Raw genomic sequence first — 16,392 nt, forward strand, 5'->3', positions numbered from 1 at the left:
TAGTAGTTTATACCCCTGTATACCCCCGCAATAGTAGCTTATACCCCTGTATACCCCCGCAATAGGAGCTTATACACCTGTAGTAGTAGTAGCTTATACCCCTGCAATAGCAGCATATACTCACGTACACCCCTGCAATAGCAGCATATACCCCTGTATACCCCTGCAATAGCAGCATATACTCACGTACAACCCTGCAATAGCAGCATATACCCCTGTATACCCCTGCAATAGCAGCATATACTCACATATACCCCTACAATAGCAGCCAGCATATACCCCTGTATACCCCTACAATAGCAGCATATACTCACATATACCCCTACAATAGCAGCATATACCCCTGTATACCCCTACAATAGCAGCATATACCCCTGTATACCCCTACAATAGCAGCATATACCCCTGTATACCCCTGCAATAGCAGCATATACTCACTTACACCCCTGCAATAGCAGCATATACCCCTGTATACCCCCGCAGTAGCAGCGTAGTAGTAGCATATACCCCCCCATATACCCCTGCAGTAGCAGCGTATACCCCTGCAGTAGTGTATACTTCCATCCCTACACTCAAGCATCAAGCCCTTCTGAATTTGGGGGATTCGAAAGGGGGTCCGAGTCTGGTTGGTCCTCCAGAACCGAGACCTGCAGAAGGAACCCAGTCAGAGCTTCAGCTCAGTAATCAGGAGAAGATTTATTAAACAGCACAAAAGTCTGGATATTTCAACATGTACACAAAATCATAAATATCCCCCAAAGCCAAAGCCCTCCTTCCTTGATTATTGTCACCGGCTGTGAGAATAAACCCGATTATTCTGAGTCACATTCATGAACCATTCAGACTCGACAGTGGTAGGAGGGAGAGGTTAGTCGCTGTTGAGTCTCAGTCCAAAGCAGTCGTCATTAATCCCTCGTACGGACATGGAGAAGACACTGTCCTCACTAATATGCTATTTACACATCTTCTAAAAACAGTCCTTTAGGGGGGGCAAATTAAAAACCTTAACATTTGTCAAATACAAGTCCTCTCAAAATGGTTGGAGTCACTGCATGCAGCAAAATGATCCGTAACATTTACAGTTGAAACAGATAAAAACTGTGATTTCAAGAACCCAACAGCTTCAGGGGTGTTTCCTCCTGGAGGTGCTCCATGTTCCCTCCCCACAACTCTCAGGACAACACTTCCAGTAGTTGAATCCAGGCTGAATCTTCCACCTGGGCGCCACCAGTCACTGACAGAGGCAGGACAACGGGGGTCCCGAGACCACCTGCTGTCCCTCAGTTTCTCCCAGGAATCTTTTTGCTCTGCTGGAATCCTGGTCCAACAGTTTAGAGTCCAGATTAGGAAACAAACCCTTCAGCTGAATTTGGACGTTCCCACTCAATCAGACTGGCTGGGTCCCATCAACAGCTTTCACTCAGACACCCGTCGGGTAAAACTGTTTTATTTGTTTGGGTTTTAATGGTGCAAATGTGTCTCGGGCAGGTTTTAAAAAGACCAACTTTTATCTCCAACACCAGAAAAGAAGTCATCCATGGATGTCACAGGGGCTCAATGATGGACGACAGTTAAAATGCAACTCAAAAGCGGCTTTGCCAGGGTCCAGATTGAAATATTAAAAAGGAAAACAAAAGTAAAAATGAGAACTCATCCAAACTTAAGAATGAAGCAAAGTCTTGATGAGAAATACTAATTATTACTGCATTTTAAGGCCTCAACACATGTCCGTCCTCCAGAAAGATCATCAACACCGACGTAAAAGCAGAAATCATCAAATACAGAAATATGTTACGACCCAACTGCACCAAGACGACCTAGAGAGAAACATCAATAAATAAATCTACTTCTGAGGACTCCAGGGGTTACTATATTAAGGCAATGCAGTGGCATGTTCTCGGGGTTCCCCCTCTCAGAATTCTAAATATGTAAAACAAAACAGAAAAAGCAAAGAGCACACTGTATTAAATTAACTCATCATTTGCACGTGAAAAAAAGGGTTTATGCAGCCACAAAAGCTGACAGCCATCCATCTGGACCAAACACCCTGTCGTCGTACTACCGCCTGGCGTACAGCACGAGCCCCCTACGTCCCTCAGTCTAGTCAGTGCAATGCTCAAGGTCGTCTAATAAAGGAAATAGAATCCCATCAGTGTGGGCTGGTGACGTAGCCGGTGCAAAACGAAAGAAAACAAGAATTAAAAATGTCAAACATTCGTTACATGGTGAGGAGGAGGAGACGTGATGAGGGATGGAGACGGTGTGGTCCAGACGACATCACACCTGGCTCTAGTGAATGTAGGCCCTGTAGACTGCAGAGATGTCGTTGTCCGACTGGTCCAGTGCCTTCGCCCTCTTGTACACCTGCACAGGAAGCAGCAGAGAAGTGTCTGAGGAGCGGAGAACATGCTGCTCATCTCAGGCAGGGAGAAGACCCTCTACACACCATGGCTGCAGAACGTCACTGCACCTCATCCAACCTGCTGAATGTTTCACCTGAGGGTGCAGCTGAGTCCCCACCTGTCTGGACCATCATAGAACTTGTAATCATGAGCATTCCAACACTCCAAGAAGCCTACCAGCCTTTAAAAGGATTTATTACTGGGGAACAAAGAGGCCTCAGTCCCCTGACCTGCTACGCCAGTGGTGTGTGTCTGGGCTGCTTTGACCACAAGTGAGTGAACACTACTACAGTCGTGAGTCAACCCACGAGAGCAGCTCCTGTCCATCACCCCGAGGCCTGGACCACCCTCCCATCCTCGTTTAAACCCTCTGTGTCTGAGGACCCGGATCCCCTCAAAGTTTCCATACAGCGGGATTTTTGTTCTGCTCATCATCCCATTGAACTGGCCGGACCACAGGGCGGAGCCAGAAATTTTTCATTGGGGTGGCCAGGGTGAGACCATCACTCACATGTCTCAATGGCTTTTTTTTCACTATGATGATTTTTACTGTTTGACCTCGTAACAGTAGGCCTGTCACCCTAACAGGAAATCTCCACGAATGTAAATATTAATAAAAATATCAGCTCGTTCATGCTGTCCTATTAAAACATTACATTTCTTCTTTCCACAGCCGCGGTCTCATTTCTCCCGCAGCACTCCCGCCTGCTCTCTGCTCCCGCCGAGTTGTGTCCTACAGCTAAATGCGTCCGTGCAGAAACGGCAGTGCAACGGAACCAATGTTCTGTGTGAGAGCCACGTTTTAACAAATCATTCCCCAGCCGCAGGGTTGGCCAGTAGGGTGGCCGCAGCGCTGCCAGGGGTGGCCACGGCCACTCCTGCTAAACCAAGACATTCTACTACATCAGCAGCCGTTTCTGCTCTGTAGGCTGCTGTCAGTGCATCTGTCAATCAAGCGGCTATCACTTGTAGCTTAGCTGCCTCAGTATAGCCAGCACGCTAACTGTGTTTCAATGTCAACATAGCTGAATCACAGGCAGGACGGTGTACATAGGACCCTGACGTGTTAGGGCTGGGAGTCCCTGCTACGTGAGACAGCTGGAGGTGGCTGAGACGACAGGGGGAGGAAGTCCCCCCAACAAGCAACAAAGTCATTGTCCCTATGTGATGCTTCACTACTGACACCCTCATATTCCTACATGGCCGGACCCTAGAGGGCCTCCCACGGGAAGACTGAGATCTGATCTCACAGACCACAGTCGTAGGTGTCTGGCTTTTGTCTTCTTTAATCACAGGTCTGACCAGACACAACAGATTGAGACCAGTAACAGACATTCAGCCAAACATTTGAGTGCTCTGGGAAGAAAACCACAAATGAGCCACACATCCTCTTCGTGTGATGAAGACTCCACCCACCATGACACCATCACATCTTGCACAAACGCAACCAACTCACTACACATCCATGAAAAGGGGGCACAAACTCTTAGATGATGACTCGTTCCAGGTAAAGCTCCAGGAGCTTTGTCAGTACCCAGACCGAAACGAACAGAGAGACGAGGGAAAGGCCACTAAAGAAGACACAGTTGTACCTCGTTGGCGGCAGCTGCCATCGGGGTGGGATGGTTGGCCATGTCACCCATGGAGATGGCTAGCCTCAGGTCCTTCTGAATGTGTTTCAAATAGTAGTCAGGCTTAAAGTTGCCCTGTAAAATATCTGGATAAAAACAACAACACAAGTTAAACTTGACACTATTGTATCAAAAACATTTGTATTTGAAACTGTCTGGTAGTACTGGTTCTCAGTGAATAAAGGAATGTGATACTTTGGCATTTCTGGTCCACGAAGGTGCTGGCCATCTGACCCTGACTCAGGATGTCCAGGAAGGTCTGTTGTGATTGGCCAGTGGCCTGAGCCAGGGTGAGCCCCTCAGCAATGGTGGCCATGAAGCTGCCCTGCACCATGTTGAGGATCAGCATCATTCTCGCAGCATTCCCTGCTTCTCCTGGAACACAGTTACAACACAACCTCTACTGCTCACTGGAGCCTCGTTCCATTTCACAAAGTCGGAAAACAAACTGAGATGAACGACACAGAGTGTGAGTGGAACACTGCAGCCAAGTCCTGTCCAGCTTTCAGGGGACAGGCCTTCCAGCTGCTCAACTGTACATTCAGACATGACACCAACGAATGATAATGCTGCTTCATCACAGCTTGCACAGCCAACTGTTGGTGTATGACCGTCGGCATATCAGCTGACACAGCACTAGCGTGTCAGTCCCTTTAACAACTCCTCTCTGCTGCCCCCTAGTGGCTAAGGAATGTGCTTACTGCCAGTTTAAGGTGCAGGGCATGGACATACCCAGGAAGAAGGAGGTCTTGCCCATGGCCTGGAAACAGCTGCTGCAGTCCTCGTAGACTGTTCGATCACCAGCTGCCAGGATGACCAGCATCCCATCATTAGAGAGCTGCTGGCTTCCTGCCACTGGTGCCTCCAGGAAACGACCCCCCCGTGATGTGATCACCTGATATTCAAACATGGTAGGGCTATTAAAATACACCAGTGCTACTTTGTTGACAATGACAACTGCATCCAAAGACAGTCTAAGCTGTGACAGTGCAAGCAGGTCGAGTCTCCGAGCATCCTAAGAGTGGAAGTAGCATAAACCTGTGACAGCTCTGTGATGGTCTCCGGGTCAACGGTGCTCATCTCCACGTAGCATTTGCCCGGCCTGATTCCCTGCAGTACTCCACTGGGGCCCAAAACCAACTGTAGACAAGAATAAGTACATTTACCAAGAAGCACTACGCATACGGCTACTGTCGATGACATGGTACTCACATCTCTGGCAGCCTTTGGGTCAGAGACACAGGAGAAGGTGATATCGCACATTGAAGCCACCTCTGCAGGGGTCCGACCCAACCTGGCGCCCTCCTGGATGAACAGGTCACACTGGAACACAGCACACAGATCACTTACCTTTCGATGCAAAGGATTCTATTTGATCCCAAGTACAAGAATTCCATGACGTCTCACTTGTGTGGCTCATTTCAGAAGGACACTAAATGAGAGTTTCTGGCTATTTTAGAAAACGTACAAGGCTCCAAATGGCAGAAAAAAATGCAATGAAAAACAACAATGTTTTCTGCAGACATAATTACCCTTCAAAACAAAAACACTGCCGCATTGTGTTGGCAAACTTACAGCCTTACAGAATCTTATCAGGTCCTTCTCAGTTTCTGGGGTGCATCTTATTTGGTTCTTCAATATATGACCCATCCATTACTGATATGAACCCTTCAGGGTCCAACTATTAAAGTGAGGATACTGCTGGGTTGCATCAGACAGACACGCCAGCGGTCACATCTGACGACATTTAATATCAGCAGTGAATGTTTACATGAGTTGATGCAGTTGTCATGGTGACTGTGAGTGTGTTGACTTCTAGTACCTTTTCTGCCGTGCGGTTCCAGACTGTGACAACATGACCCATTTTCAACAGATTAGAAACGATACCGCTACCCATCAGCCCCAGGCCCAGGAACCCTATCCTGAAGAGCAAAGGTCCACAACACACTGATCACAACACAGACAAAGAAAAATCCACAATCCTGAAATGAAGTGAGCATAATAAATCTAGTGTGTTTTTGTGGCCTCAGCTCAGGCCAACGAACCATTCCAACTTCAGTCAATGACAACATCTAGAGAGAAATGGGCTCCAAGAATCCTGGGAGGTGTGTTGCAGCTAAAAGCTGCACATCTACTCGTTAGTAGTGTTTGTCAGGGCTGGGCTGCAGTGTGCCAATACCTTTTATCTGTGGGTGTGATGCTGCCATTGATGGCTGTACTGTCTGCTGCTTGAATCGATGTTGATCCTGCATCCTGCACAAACACAAACTCATAAAGGACAAACACTGACTTCCCGAAACTCAATCATACAAAATGTAATGAAAATCATAATGAAGATGTATCCAGAAGTGTTGATTACAGCTCCTGAAATAATTTACCTCTTCAATGATCTTCAGGCGCTTACTAATGGGTTCCACCGATGAGGCTGGCTGTGAGGAAGAGGACACAACCATCTATCAGGAGGCCAAGACAATATGCAATGTTCTACTGGGGCCATGACCTCATCAGAGTGAGGACTGAAGGCATCCAGCACTGAGGAGGTCCAGGAGGCCGACTCGGGGAGCCTGCTGTTCCATATTGCACTCCTAACGATGCACAGTCCCAGTCTTTGAAGACCAGTGAGCCCGAGGGGCTGTGGGCCAGCCTGCTCATTACTACCAGCTCTCATGGCAAGAATCAGACTGACGGTTAAAACACAACTGTGTTCCCAGTGGGTTTTAGGAGCAACACGTAAACACAACACAAAGCCTCTTCTTTCAAAGTTGTGTGCCTTTACATCACAATGCAGAGCACAGAGTATCATTCGCTGTTGCAGGATGTGCTTGCTGATGGAGAATTGTTGGGTGGAGGTTAATTGAAGGAGGGAGGTGCTGGACCTGCTCTACTTGGACAGAGTCAGGACAGAACTTTGGTTGGGGTTTGGTGTCACAAATAAACCTGACTTTGCTGACAACAATGGAGCCCAATTCATCAAACACTTGCTCTTATTTATGTGTATTTTATTTCTGTTGTCAGACAAATGTGTTTCATTGGGGACGCGCACACACTGTTGGTCGGCACTGAGTCTGATGCGGCTGTTCTACCGTGACATCATCTGACCAACATCACATGGTACCCCATCATCTGCTGTGTATTCAGCCCCCCCAATCTTCCCTTTAATAGTGTTCTGTTTAGCCCAAACATCCTCAAACATCAAGTCTGCATTTTTAATTTGAAAAGCTCAGGACATCTTCAAAGAAACGCTGTCCCTGCTTCAAAAACAGTGTTTCAATCTGGAATGAAAATGAAGCTTTCACAGCACTGACACTCTCAGCTTGGGCACGCCAGGGGGTCCAGAGCTTAATGCTCTCCGGACTATGACGTCCTTGACGACTGACAAACAAGACCAGGCATGAAATGCTGGCAGGAAACAGAGGCAGTCATCACAAAAGCAGAACAGGGTAAAATGTCAGGACGCTTCCTCTTACCTTCTCGGACTGGCTGAGCAGGAAGTGATGGAAATGTGGGTCATCCTTCACCGGCTGCAACAGAAGACGGGGAAGAAGTGGGAACGAGTTCTCTTAGGAAACCCCTTTCTGACAGAATCCAGCATTTATGAGTCAATCAGAAGACAACTGGGGTCCTGATCAAAGTGCCACCACTTGGGAAATGTCATTCCATCCCGGTGTGGTAGTGGTGAGAGGATGAAGAATAACTTCACGCCCCTTCAACAATGTAGAGGAATGTTGTCATTTTCTTACAAACTACGACAAGCAAACTACAACAAAATGGATCTGTGTTTGTGTGTGTGTGTGTGTGTGTTGACGGCTTTCCCACCCAGCTTGAAGAAGCAGCATATTAGTGTTCCTGTATAACCAGAGTGTTCCATTCACTTCCAAACTACCTGTGTACCAGTACATGTACAAAGCACAGGGCCGTAACTTCAGAGGCACACACAGACATCCTCAGCTCTCTGTGAATTCAACCGTTCGGTATCCAGTGCTTCCCACAGGTTGAGAATTTACTTGTAGTGGTGGGGCCACGCAGGGCGTGATGAGCTGGATCAGAATAAATTAGACAAAAAAGTTGATGAACTCTATTCATCACAATGAATCTTTCTGTGTTGAAAGAGTCTTTTTAGGGTCTGTCTGGATCGACGTCTCTTCATGGCTGAAAGAAGGAAAACACGTCTTAACCTGGTTGTTCGTCCAGTCTGTGAGGGGACTTCTTCACTTGCAGCTGACTTTAAACTGAAAGAATTCATTCAATTTAAGGTTACAGTTTTAAGCCTATTCAACTTGCAATTACTGTTACATAGCTTTTGTGCCAATGAGCCATGCACGGCTTGTTAACTGAGAAATGGTGGTCAGATATCATGGACGGATGGGAAGGTTAATGATGTTGGTGAGCAAAAACTATTAATATTATTTAGCTGATCAGCTAACTTTTATCAGATTAGCTGAACCTTTGATGGTAGATGCAACATGTTGCAGGTCAAAATTCAACAGAGAGACAAAGAAACTACAAGGAGTGACAAACATGATGGAAGAGTTCAAGTGGAGGGCCTTAGGTTGGAAACTTGATCTGAGCCGTTGACTCCACTTTTAACTCACTGTAACTCTGCTCCCTCGTTAGCTAGCAGGCTAACAACAGGACTCTTAACGTCTGTCAGTCCGTGTGCTAAAACACAAACAGGTGGTCTGTTTCACCTTCATTCCCACGCGTGCTAACGGTAGTTGGTGTTAAGATGTCTTGTTCCAGAATTAGTTTACACACATGCAGGCGTGTGTAACAGGGAGGATGGAGCTGGAGCGGGATAGTCCTTAACTGGGAAACCAGTGGAATTCCCATTTAGCTGAGTGAGCCGCCCAAATAAAGTCTATATGTGGGAAACACTGGTATCAGAATTGTAGGACAGCATCCTCAAGGACCATGAGGTGAGAGTTGATCAGTGACATGGTGGCCGGGCGCTCTGAGACCAGACAGCTTTAGGCACCAAAGCTTCTGGTACGCTGTACTCAAGTCACTCCAACCCAAAGACAACGCCACCATCTCCATCTTCCAATGCAAGGGGAAACTGCTGACCACGTTCTTGTGTGTCCCAAACACAGGGATCATTTCACTGTCTCACTTTAGCTGTCACAATTCAACACAGGAATCTACCAGACTTCAAGCTGGAGGAAATGGTGAAGTTTGGCATCAAATGTCAACAGAGGCATAAAAATATGCTGCTTCTGTCAGACCACAACGGCTGCAGCTGACCGTGTTGTATGAATCTGAGTCAAGGCTGCAGCATCAGCTGGAACAGCCACTTCTAACTATAGAATGATAACCATGATATTTTGGTTCTCCTTGGTGGAGTCAAGAAGGCCAAAGCCATCAACCTGTTGACTTCAATATTTTGAAAATGTCCACTTTATGCGCATCCGCTGACAATGTTTCCTCTTACATGTAGAAGACCAGTGAATGACTCAGCTCCCTCTTTGAGGACACATCATTTCTTTACACTTTAAAGGGCAGGTTCACATTTTTCCAAGTCTGTTGTCCACTCATCTACACAAAGGCACATGAACGCTTTCTGTCTCTCTCCTTCAGACAGAACTGAAAACTACCACTTGAACTCTGAGGGTGTGGAGTCAGACGGGAGGGAGTTGGTTTTGATCCTGTTCTGTCCCAAATATAAATGTGGTCCTTAAGAAATGAGATGGAATAGAGGTTTTGATGTTGACCACAATTTTACAATACAATTAACTGTGCTGTCCAAGCAGAGAAACAACTGCGTGAACTAGCAGTGGGACAGATACACACTCTAGGGGGGGAGAGCAACAAACAGAGAGCAGACAGTATTTATGACATCTCATTACTGAAGACAGACTTGGAAATGTGAACCTACCTCAGGATATTTTGAGGTAAGTGGTCATCAACCCAGGTCCTGAGGAGCTAGTAAGCTCCCATGGATACATAAGACTCACAGAAACCAGGACTTGCCCAGGAAGTCAGCTGAACCAAACCCAGAGCCTCCTTCTGAGTGTCTGTATGCCGAGTTGGTGACCACCTCAAGAGCACACGCCAAACAAACAGGTTCAGGGTCAAGAGTGAGCACCAAAGGTGAGAAGGGAAAGGTCTGCAGATGCTGGTAATTAAAGCCAAGGTTAAGGTCAGGTAGAAACAGCAAGGCAGGCTGGGTGGGTGGGAAGAAGGGTGGGGAGGTGGGTTCACCTACACTGTTTTCCCATTTGAATCCTGAGCCTGGTCCAGCCCCCAGCCTCTCAATAGTGGACGGCTCGGGGTCAGAGTCAGTTAAGTCCTTTAAGGAGGAGAGAGACACATACATTCACCTTTCACGTCAGAGGGTGAATCTGAAGAGGTCCCCACCTGCTGCAGAGGGACATGATTCTAATACGACACTGCTTCACTGAGGGGACAGTGTTGACCACCAACATCTCACAACCTGGCTGAGAAAACAAAATGACCTCCAGTATGTAAAGATTGGGATTTTGCAAATGAAATGACTCTTCAGTGAGATGGCACAGATCTTAGTTTTGTGGCAAGTAAGCCTGCCACCGCTGCTGCACCTTTGGGTGACCTGGGCCCCATCAGGGCTGGCTGTGGTTGATCTGCCCTCCACACGGCTTGATACCCCTAATGGGGCATTGCAGAGTATCGTCTACACTCGATTTGATCAATTTCCTCCACTCATGTGCTTCCATGGCGATAACTTGTAGTCTCTTTCATCATGGCCGTGACTGCCCTGTTTGTTGGACTGTAGTCTGCAGAGACGACACAGTCCCCCGACTGTTTGAAGTCTAAGATGAAGCAGACAACCATTTATTTCTGGCCTGGTGTCAGCACTGTCCACCTTGTTGTGGTCATGTCACATATGATTGAGGGTCTGACAAGTTATTGGACTTTGAAAATAAACGGGTGTCGAACCTGCTGCTCTGCTTGATCAAGCTGGTCCACGCAGCTTGACACGGCTTCAAAAAAATAGACTGGATACACTTTTTAGCAGAGCGACACCGCAATGTGTCTGATGGATTGTCAGGAATTGTCTTGACTGGCCGTGGTCGGCTCCAGCAGCAGCGTGACAGCAGCTATGCTACCTAGCTGGACCCACAGGGATCCAGATGTTACCAACTAAGACTGCAGGCTTCAATCAGATAGATGCGTCCTTCTGGGGTTCATAAAATAGAGTTGATTAGAAGTCTGGGTGACAGCTGTTGGATCAACTGCACACTGGGAGTTTTTTTTATCACTGCTCTGCTGGAACTGCATGGACCACAGAGAGAAATGAAGAAAGGGACTTGTGGTTTAAAACCTCACAGACACTGTGCTTGGCCCTCACAGCTATAGGAACTTGTCCTGCAAGGCACACATGAGGCTTGGGTATGGGACCACCAGCAACAGAAGCGAGCCATGGGACCAGCGCTGCCCATTACTGTTAGGGAGGGGGACACTGTTCTGGGCAGGCTGGGATCATTGGTGCCCTGGACACTTTCCTACAACCAAAGCTCCAGAGACTGCAAGTCAACTATTTTAGCCTGCATAAGCACGAGTTGAACATTCATAAATAAAAAGTGGACATTTTTCAGTCTTGCCGATACTGTTACAAGCGAACCTTCTGTAATTCTGTCACTTCAGCTCTTTCACTGGACACTCCACACACTGCATTTTAAAGGAAACTCCTTAACTGATGTTTGACAGAACAAGAAAGATTTGAACGTGTCCAGTCTTCCTGACCTTCTCAGACGGGTCCTTCAAGGCACTGAGATCCTCATCATCCTCCTCCAGTATTTTCAGTGGCTTGTTAGGGGTCTTTTTCCCTTTTGCATCACCTTTCCCATCAGCGTTCTGTAAAGAAATACAGACAGTGGAGAGATGTTGACTAGAGTCAGTGTTAAAGACAAATGGAGGGAACTCCACGGGTGTGTATGGACTGGTTGTGGAATGTGGTGATAGTCATGGCCAATTTATCTGAGTCACAGTCGATAAACTAACTGTACCTAAAAACTTCATCCTCTGCACCGAGCAGAACTTCCCATTAAAGCAGCACTTTTCCTTGGCTACTTGAGAGGCAGTTCTGTGTTTGTAAAACCTTGTTGTCTTGCCTTGCTGTCTCCATGTCCTCCTTTGTGTAAATAACAGACAAAAAACAAAAAACGTAGCAAGTTGACTGACACGGTGAAGTTTGAAGAGTTGCTTCTGGACCGGTCATCCAACTTCTGTCATCAACGAGGGCAGCTCTCGTGCTTCCAAGTGATAAAAGGGGGGAACAGCAGGAATGACAGCTACACTAATGGAGTAAATGTTCCACAGACATTGGCATGACTTAAATTAGGTCATCAAGACAACCATTATGAGTTACATCTCATCTCTGTGTCATGCTCAGAGCAATTCAATCTCAGGGATCGTCTTGTGTTTCAAGTGTCCTTCTGCAGCTCAGCTTCTCCCTTCTGGTCATCATGTCCTCCATGACACCCCTCAACCTCCCAAGCCTCAGATTCTTGTATTTGGTGCAGCTCCTCACCTGGTCTTTGCCCTTGGCTTTCTTCAGGAAGTCCTCTACTGCATCCACAGCCTGCTGGAAGCGCTTGCCTTTATTGATTTTGATCATCTCCTCTTTGTGGGCATGATAGGGCTTCAGCTGTTCCACCTTGATCCAGGCACTAGAGAAGGAACACGGCTATGACACATTCAGTGGAGGAAAGCATGTGGGTTGACTCAGAACAAGTACTTGCCCATCTTTACTCACTGGTCTTCAGTTCCAAAGAATTTGACAAAATGGCATTTTTTGCCCCTTGGCTTCTTCAGGTCCTTGGGAGGACTTACTATCTGAAACGTGAGCCAACGTTTTAGTGTGATGATGTTTGCTGTCAAAATCTAAGATGCTTTTCCTCTTCAAGGAGCCCATGACACATCTTCCCATCTTACCTTTCCTGGCCATGGTGGGTAACGACCAAGCTTCCCCCTGGAATTAGAGCGGCAGGGTTAGCCCCAGTACACAGACAACACGCTTGATTAACCCCATGATTTAAGGCGGAGGACTCTTGACTTCCCTTAACTGATCTGCACCATCAGGGCTTCCTTTTGCCTAAACAGCAGCTGAACAGTTAAGGTGGCAAACCTCCTTCTTTTACCTAGGATCACAAATCCTGTGCTTGAAAAAGAAAACTGCCCAGTTTTAGCTGACTCTAGATCCTGACTAGCTCACTGCACTGACACACGTTAGGATTGGAACACAGTTGGATTCCTTTGTTAAATGAAAGGAGTGTTTGAAGAACACGGTGCACTGCTTGTTGTGGTAGAGGTGAGGAAGCGGCATCAAATATCCAGCTGCTCTTCAGCAGCACCACCACTGACCAGGGAGAAGCGGAGTAACGATGTACAAGCCGATGGAAGCGCAGCGCTGCCTGTACCAGAGAGCCTCGGCGGGTCGCTGCGCTGCAGGTGCACCGTCTCACCTTTGCTGTGGGTGGTCGCAGGCTTGACGCGCTTCCTCACAACAACATCTTCCAGCTTCAGCTCGATGGTGAAGTCACATTAGAGTACAGTAGAGTCACTGATAGTCGCAGCTTGAGTAACAGGTGCGGGAGGCTCACCTCAGGGTTCAACGCAGCCGCCAGTTTCAATATTGTTATTCCCCGTCCCAGGCGGTGTGCGAGACGCCGTTCCGACAGGGGAATCACCCGAGTTAAAGGATCCCGCACCAGAACACCAATACATCTCCGGCTTTGAATATGCGGGATGAGAAGCGGAGGGCGAGCGGAGCCCCGACAGCGTACATCCGCTGAGGCTACGCAGCACAGCTCGTCCTCTCATGGCTGTTCTAACAACATTTAGCACGTCAAAGACCGCGGAAATCAACAATAAAGCACTGCGATGTAAAAATGTCTGCAAATAACCGGTTAGAGCGATCATTAATCGTCGTTTCTCTCTAGATCTGATGACTTCCCGTCCGCTAACGCTGGCTACCAGCTGAAGCTAGCCAGCAGCTGACGCTAGCTCGGCTGAGTCAGCTACGCTAGCGAGTTGTTGTGTTGTGCATCAACTACCCATAGCGGTGAGCTAACACTAGCACGACCAGCGTCGATTAAGGCCACTTCTCACCATTAATTTCACGCTAACTGCTCAATACAGCGCAAATAGAAGTAAAGTAAAACATTTCTTAGAAAATGCGTCATTCGACCATAAGTAGAGGTTATCTCACCACACCAGATCCCCAATCCTCAGATGTACCGTCGCCATCTTGCAACTTTAATAAAACGTCGCACTGAATGAGGGGACTCGAGCAGCGTTGCCAGGTCTCGCGAGAGAATCGGGGAGAAGCGGTCACTCACGTTCACACGGAGTCACAGAGATCAGGGTTCGGGTTTCGATGGAGAAGAATGAATCCCACAGCAAACTGAGCCAGACGGGACGTCTGTAGACAAAGACACGGCACATTTATTTTTCGATCCGGAGCAAAACGGACTCAAGATGGTGTCTTATTTCAGTAACAAGGCAGAGACAAAATGTTATTGCAGCTTTAATGTAGAAACTGTGACCAAACCATGAGAAACTGCCTATGAAGTTTTTAGATGTTATCAAGCTTTGCAGTCCTCATCATGTTTGAAGGAAAAAAATTAACGATTTATTCCACAATGGTTTTAGACTGTAAAAGGGCGTCTGGATGGAGCTTGTGACAGCACCGCGGTTAGGAAGACGGCCTGACCAACTCTTGTATCAGAGTCTCTGGACTGACAAAAGAGAGCGGCTCTCTGAAGCTTTGACAGAATGTCTCCAAAATACTTCATTAGTACCACAATGAAGCGAGGCCTAATGACTTCAAAACCAAAACCAAACAAAGACAAAGCAATTACTGACAATTTAAGAGTGATTACATCATTCACTGTTGACTGGAAAGTTTTACTTCTACATTCTGAAGTGTACCATTATTACTTTCAATCTGTAATAATTGTGACGGCTTGTGATAGTTGTATCAGGCTTTGAGTTGTGATCTTTAATTGCCCCTCGGGGATAAATAAAGTTATCTGAATCTGAATCTGAATCTGAATGCTAACTTCAAAATGGTGTCACTACAGTAATCATGATACACAACCCGGCTTCCATCGACATCAAAAACACCTGACAGCAACCAGCATGTTTTAGATTTGTTGGCTCTCACGCTTGGAGGTAGAGCACGTCTTTATGAATAAAGGACACTGCAATATTTGCTGTTGGGGAGTCATGTAGCTCCACAGGGAGGCTGGCCAGTGCACCGCCGCCGTAACCTCCGTCAGGAGGCCGGGACGACCTGCACGTCCAGTCTGCCCTGCCTGCCTGGTTGAAGATAGTCAGCATCCACCCAACATCCATCATCCACCCATTCATCTATCTTATCCTGTTAAGGGTGGTGGGGGGTGGAGCCTATCCCAGCAGCCTTCAGGTGAGAGGTGGGGCTCACCCTGAACGGGTCATCAGTCCATCTCAGGGCCATCAGGAGCAATTAGGGGTTCAGTATCTTGCTCAAGGACACTTGGCCATGGTCACCGGGGGAAGTGGGGATCGAACCAGCGACCCTTCTGTTACTAGACGGCCACGCGACCTCTGAGCCATGCCAGCCTGCTCGTGAACATCTAAAGGCATAACCTGCATGTTGAGTGACAGCTCATGGTCGTATTCAAATACAGTGGTCCCTCGCTATAACGCGGTTCACCTTTCGCGGCCTCGCAGTTTCACGGATTTTTTTTAGTGCAATTTTGCATGCTTTTTTTTTTTTACAGCATTGTGTTCTGCGTCCTGATTGGCTGTAGACCATTGACAAGCAATCTCCTCTGTGTCATCTCTCCTGTACCGTACGGAATGCGTTCAGCTTGCCAAATTTACATAAGTCTTCGATCGCTAGCGGTGTGACTCGGAAGTGCTGTGCAGTACATTTGCAACTTTTTGTTCTGCACGGTCAAAAGCACCTGCGGTAGCCCCCAAAAGGCAGAGGAAGATGCTAACCATCGCACAAAAAGTTGGACTTCTGGACATGCTAAAGGAAGGCAGAAGTTACACGGCTATAATAATTGTAATATATAAAGCTGACTACTTCGCGGATTTTGCCTCTCGTGGGTTATTTTTAGAACGTATCTCCCGCGATTAATGAGGGACCACTGTATTCAGACAATGGGATTTCTGGCCATGGATGATCAGGCACAAACTGTCACTCAGACCAGTTCAGTCAGAGTGAGTATTTAGGAGGGTCAGTGAAGGTAAAACCAACGTGGAGAACTCTAATACTCCAACTGTTACACAGTCGTACCAAGGAATTTGAAACACCTGGCTCAAAAAGAAACGTGTCTATTTTAGCAGGACCTCTTTTTTCTAAGCTCAAGTTATGTCCCGGTTCAGATACC

The 16,392-nt window shown here is 47.2% G+C and overlaps 1 protein-coding gene across 3 annotated transcripts; it reads right to left on the reverse strand.

Moving 5' to 3' along the window:
* Positions 1-308: 308 nt before the first annotated feature.
* glyr1 (glyoxylate reductase 1 homolog (Arabidopsis)) lies at positions 309-14,335 on the reverse strand. Of its 3 annotated transcripts, XR_015110210.1 has the most exons (17): positions 14,220-14,335; positions 12,944-12,980; positions 12,765-12,844; positions 12,540-12,678; positions 11,753-11,863; positions 10,236-10,319; positions 7,501-7,554; positions 6,412-6,462; positions 6,213-6,286; positions 5,856-5,955; positions 5,246-5,356; positions 5,072-5,173; positions 4,766-4,928; positions 4,229-4,408; positions 3,995-4,119; positions 2,223-2,364; positions 309-647 (listed from the first exon to the last, which is right to left on the reverse strand). XR_015110210.1 is itself a non-coding variant. In XM_086186004.1 (16 exons), exons 1-16 carry the CDS (start codon positions 14,255-14,257, stop codon positions 2,290-2,292), a joined length of 1,524 nt encoding a protein of 507 aa, XP_086042130.1. In that variant the 5' UTR covers positions 14,258-14,335; the 3' UTR covers positions 672-2,289. The 3 variants fall into 3 exon arrangements, 2 of the variants coding, with proteins under 2 accessions (XP_086042130.1, XP_086042131.1); XM_086186004.1 differs by lacking the exon at positions 309-647 and having other exon boundaries at positions 672-2,364; XM_086186005.1 differs by lacking the exons at positions 309-647; positions 10,236-10,319 and having other exon boundaries at positions 672-2,364.
* Positions 14,336-16,392: the final 2,057 nt, after the last annotated feature.

The sequence above is a fragment of the Aulostomus chinensis genome, chromosome 18, assembly GCF_037954235.1.
Source record: "Aulostomus chinensis isolate RoL2024-O1b breed Wild chromosome 18, RoL_Achi_v1.0, whole genome shotgun sequence".
Lineage (NCBI taxonomy): Eukaryota > Metazoa > Chordata > Actinopteri > Syngnathiformes > Aulostomidae > Aulostomus > Aulostomus chinensis.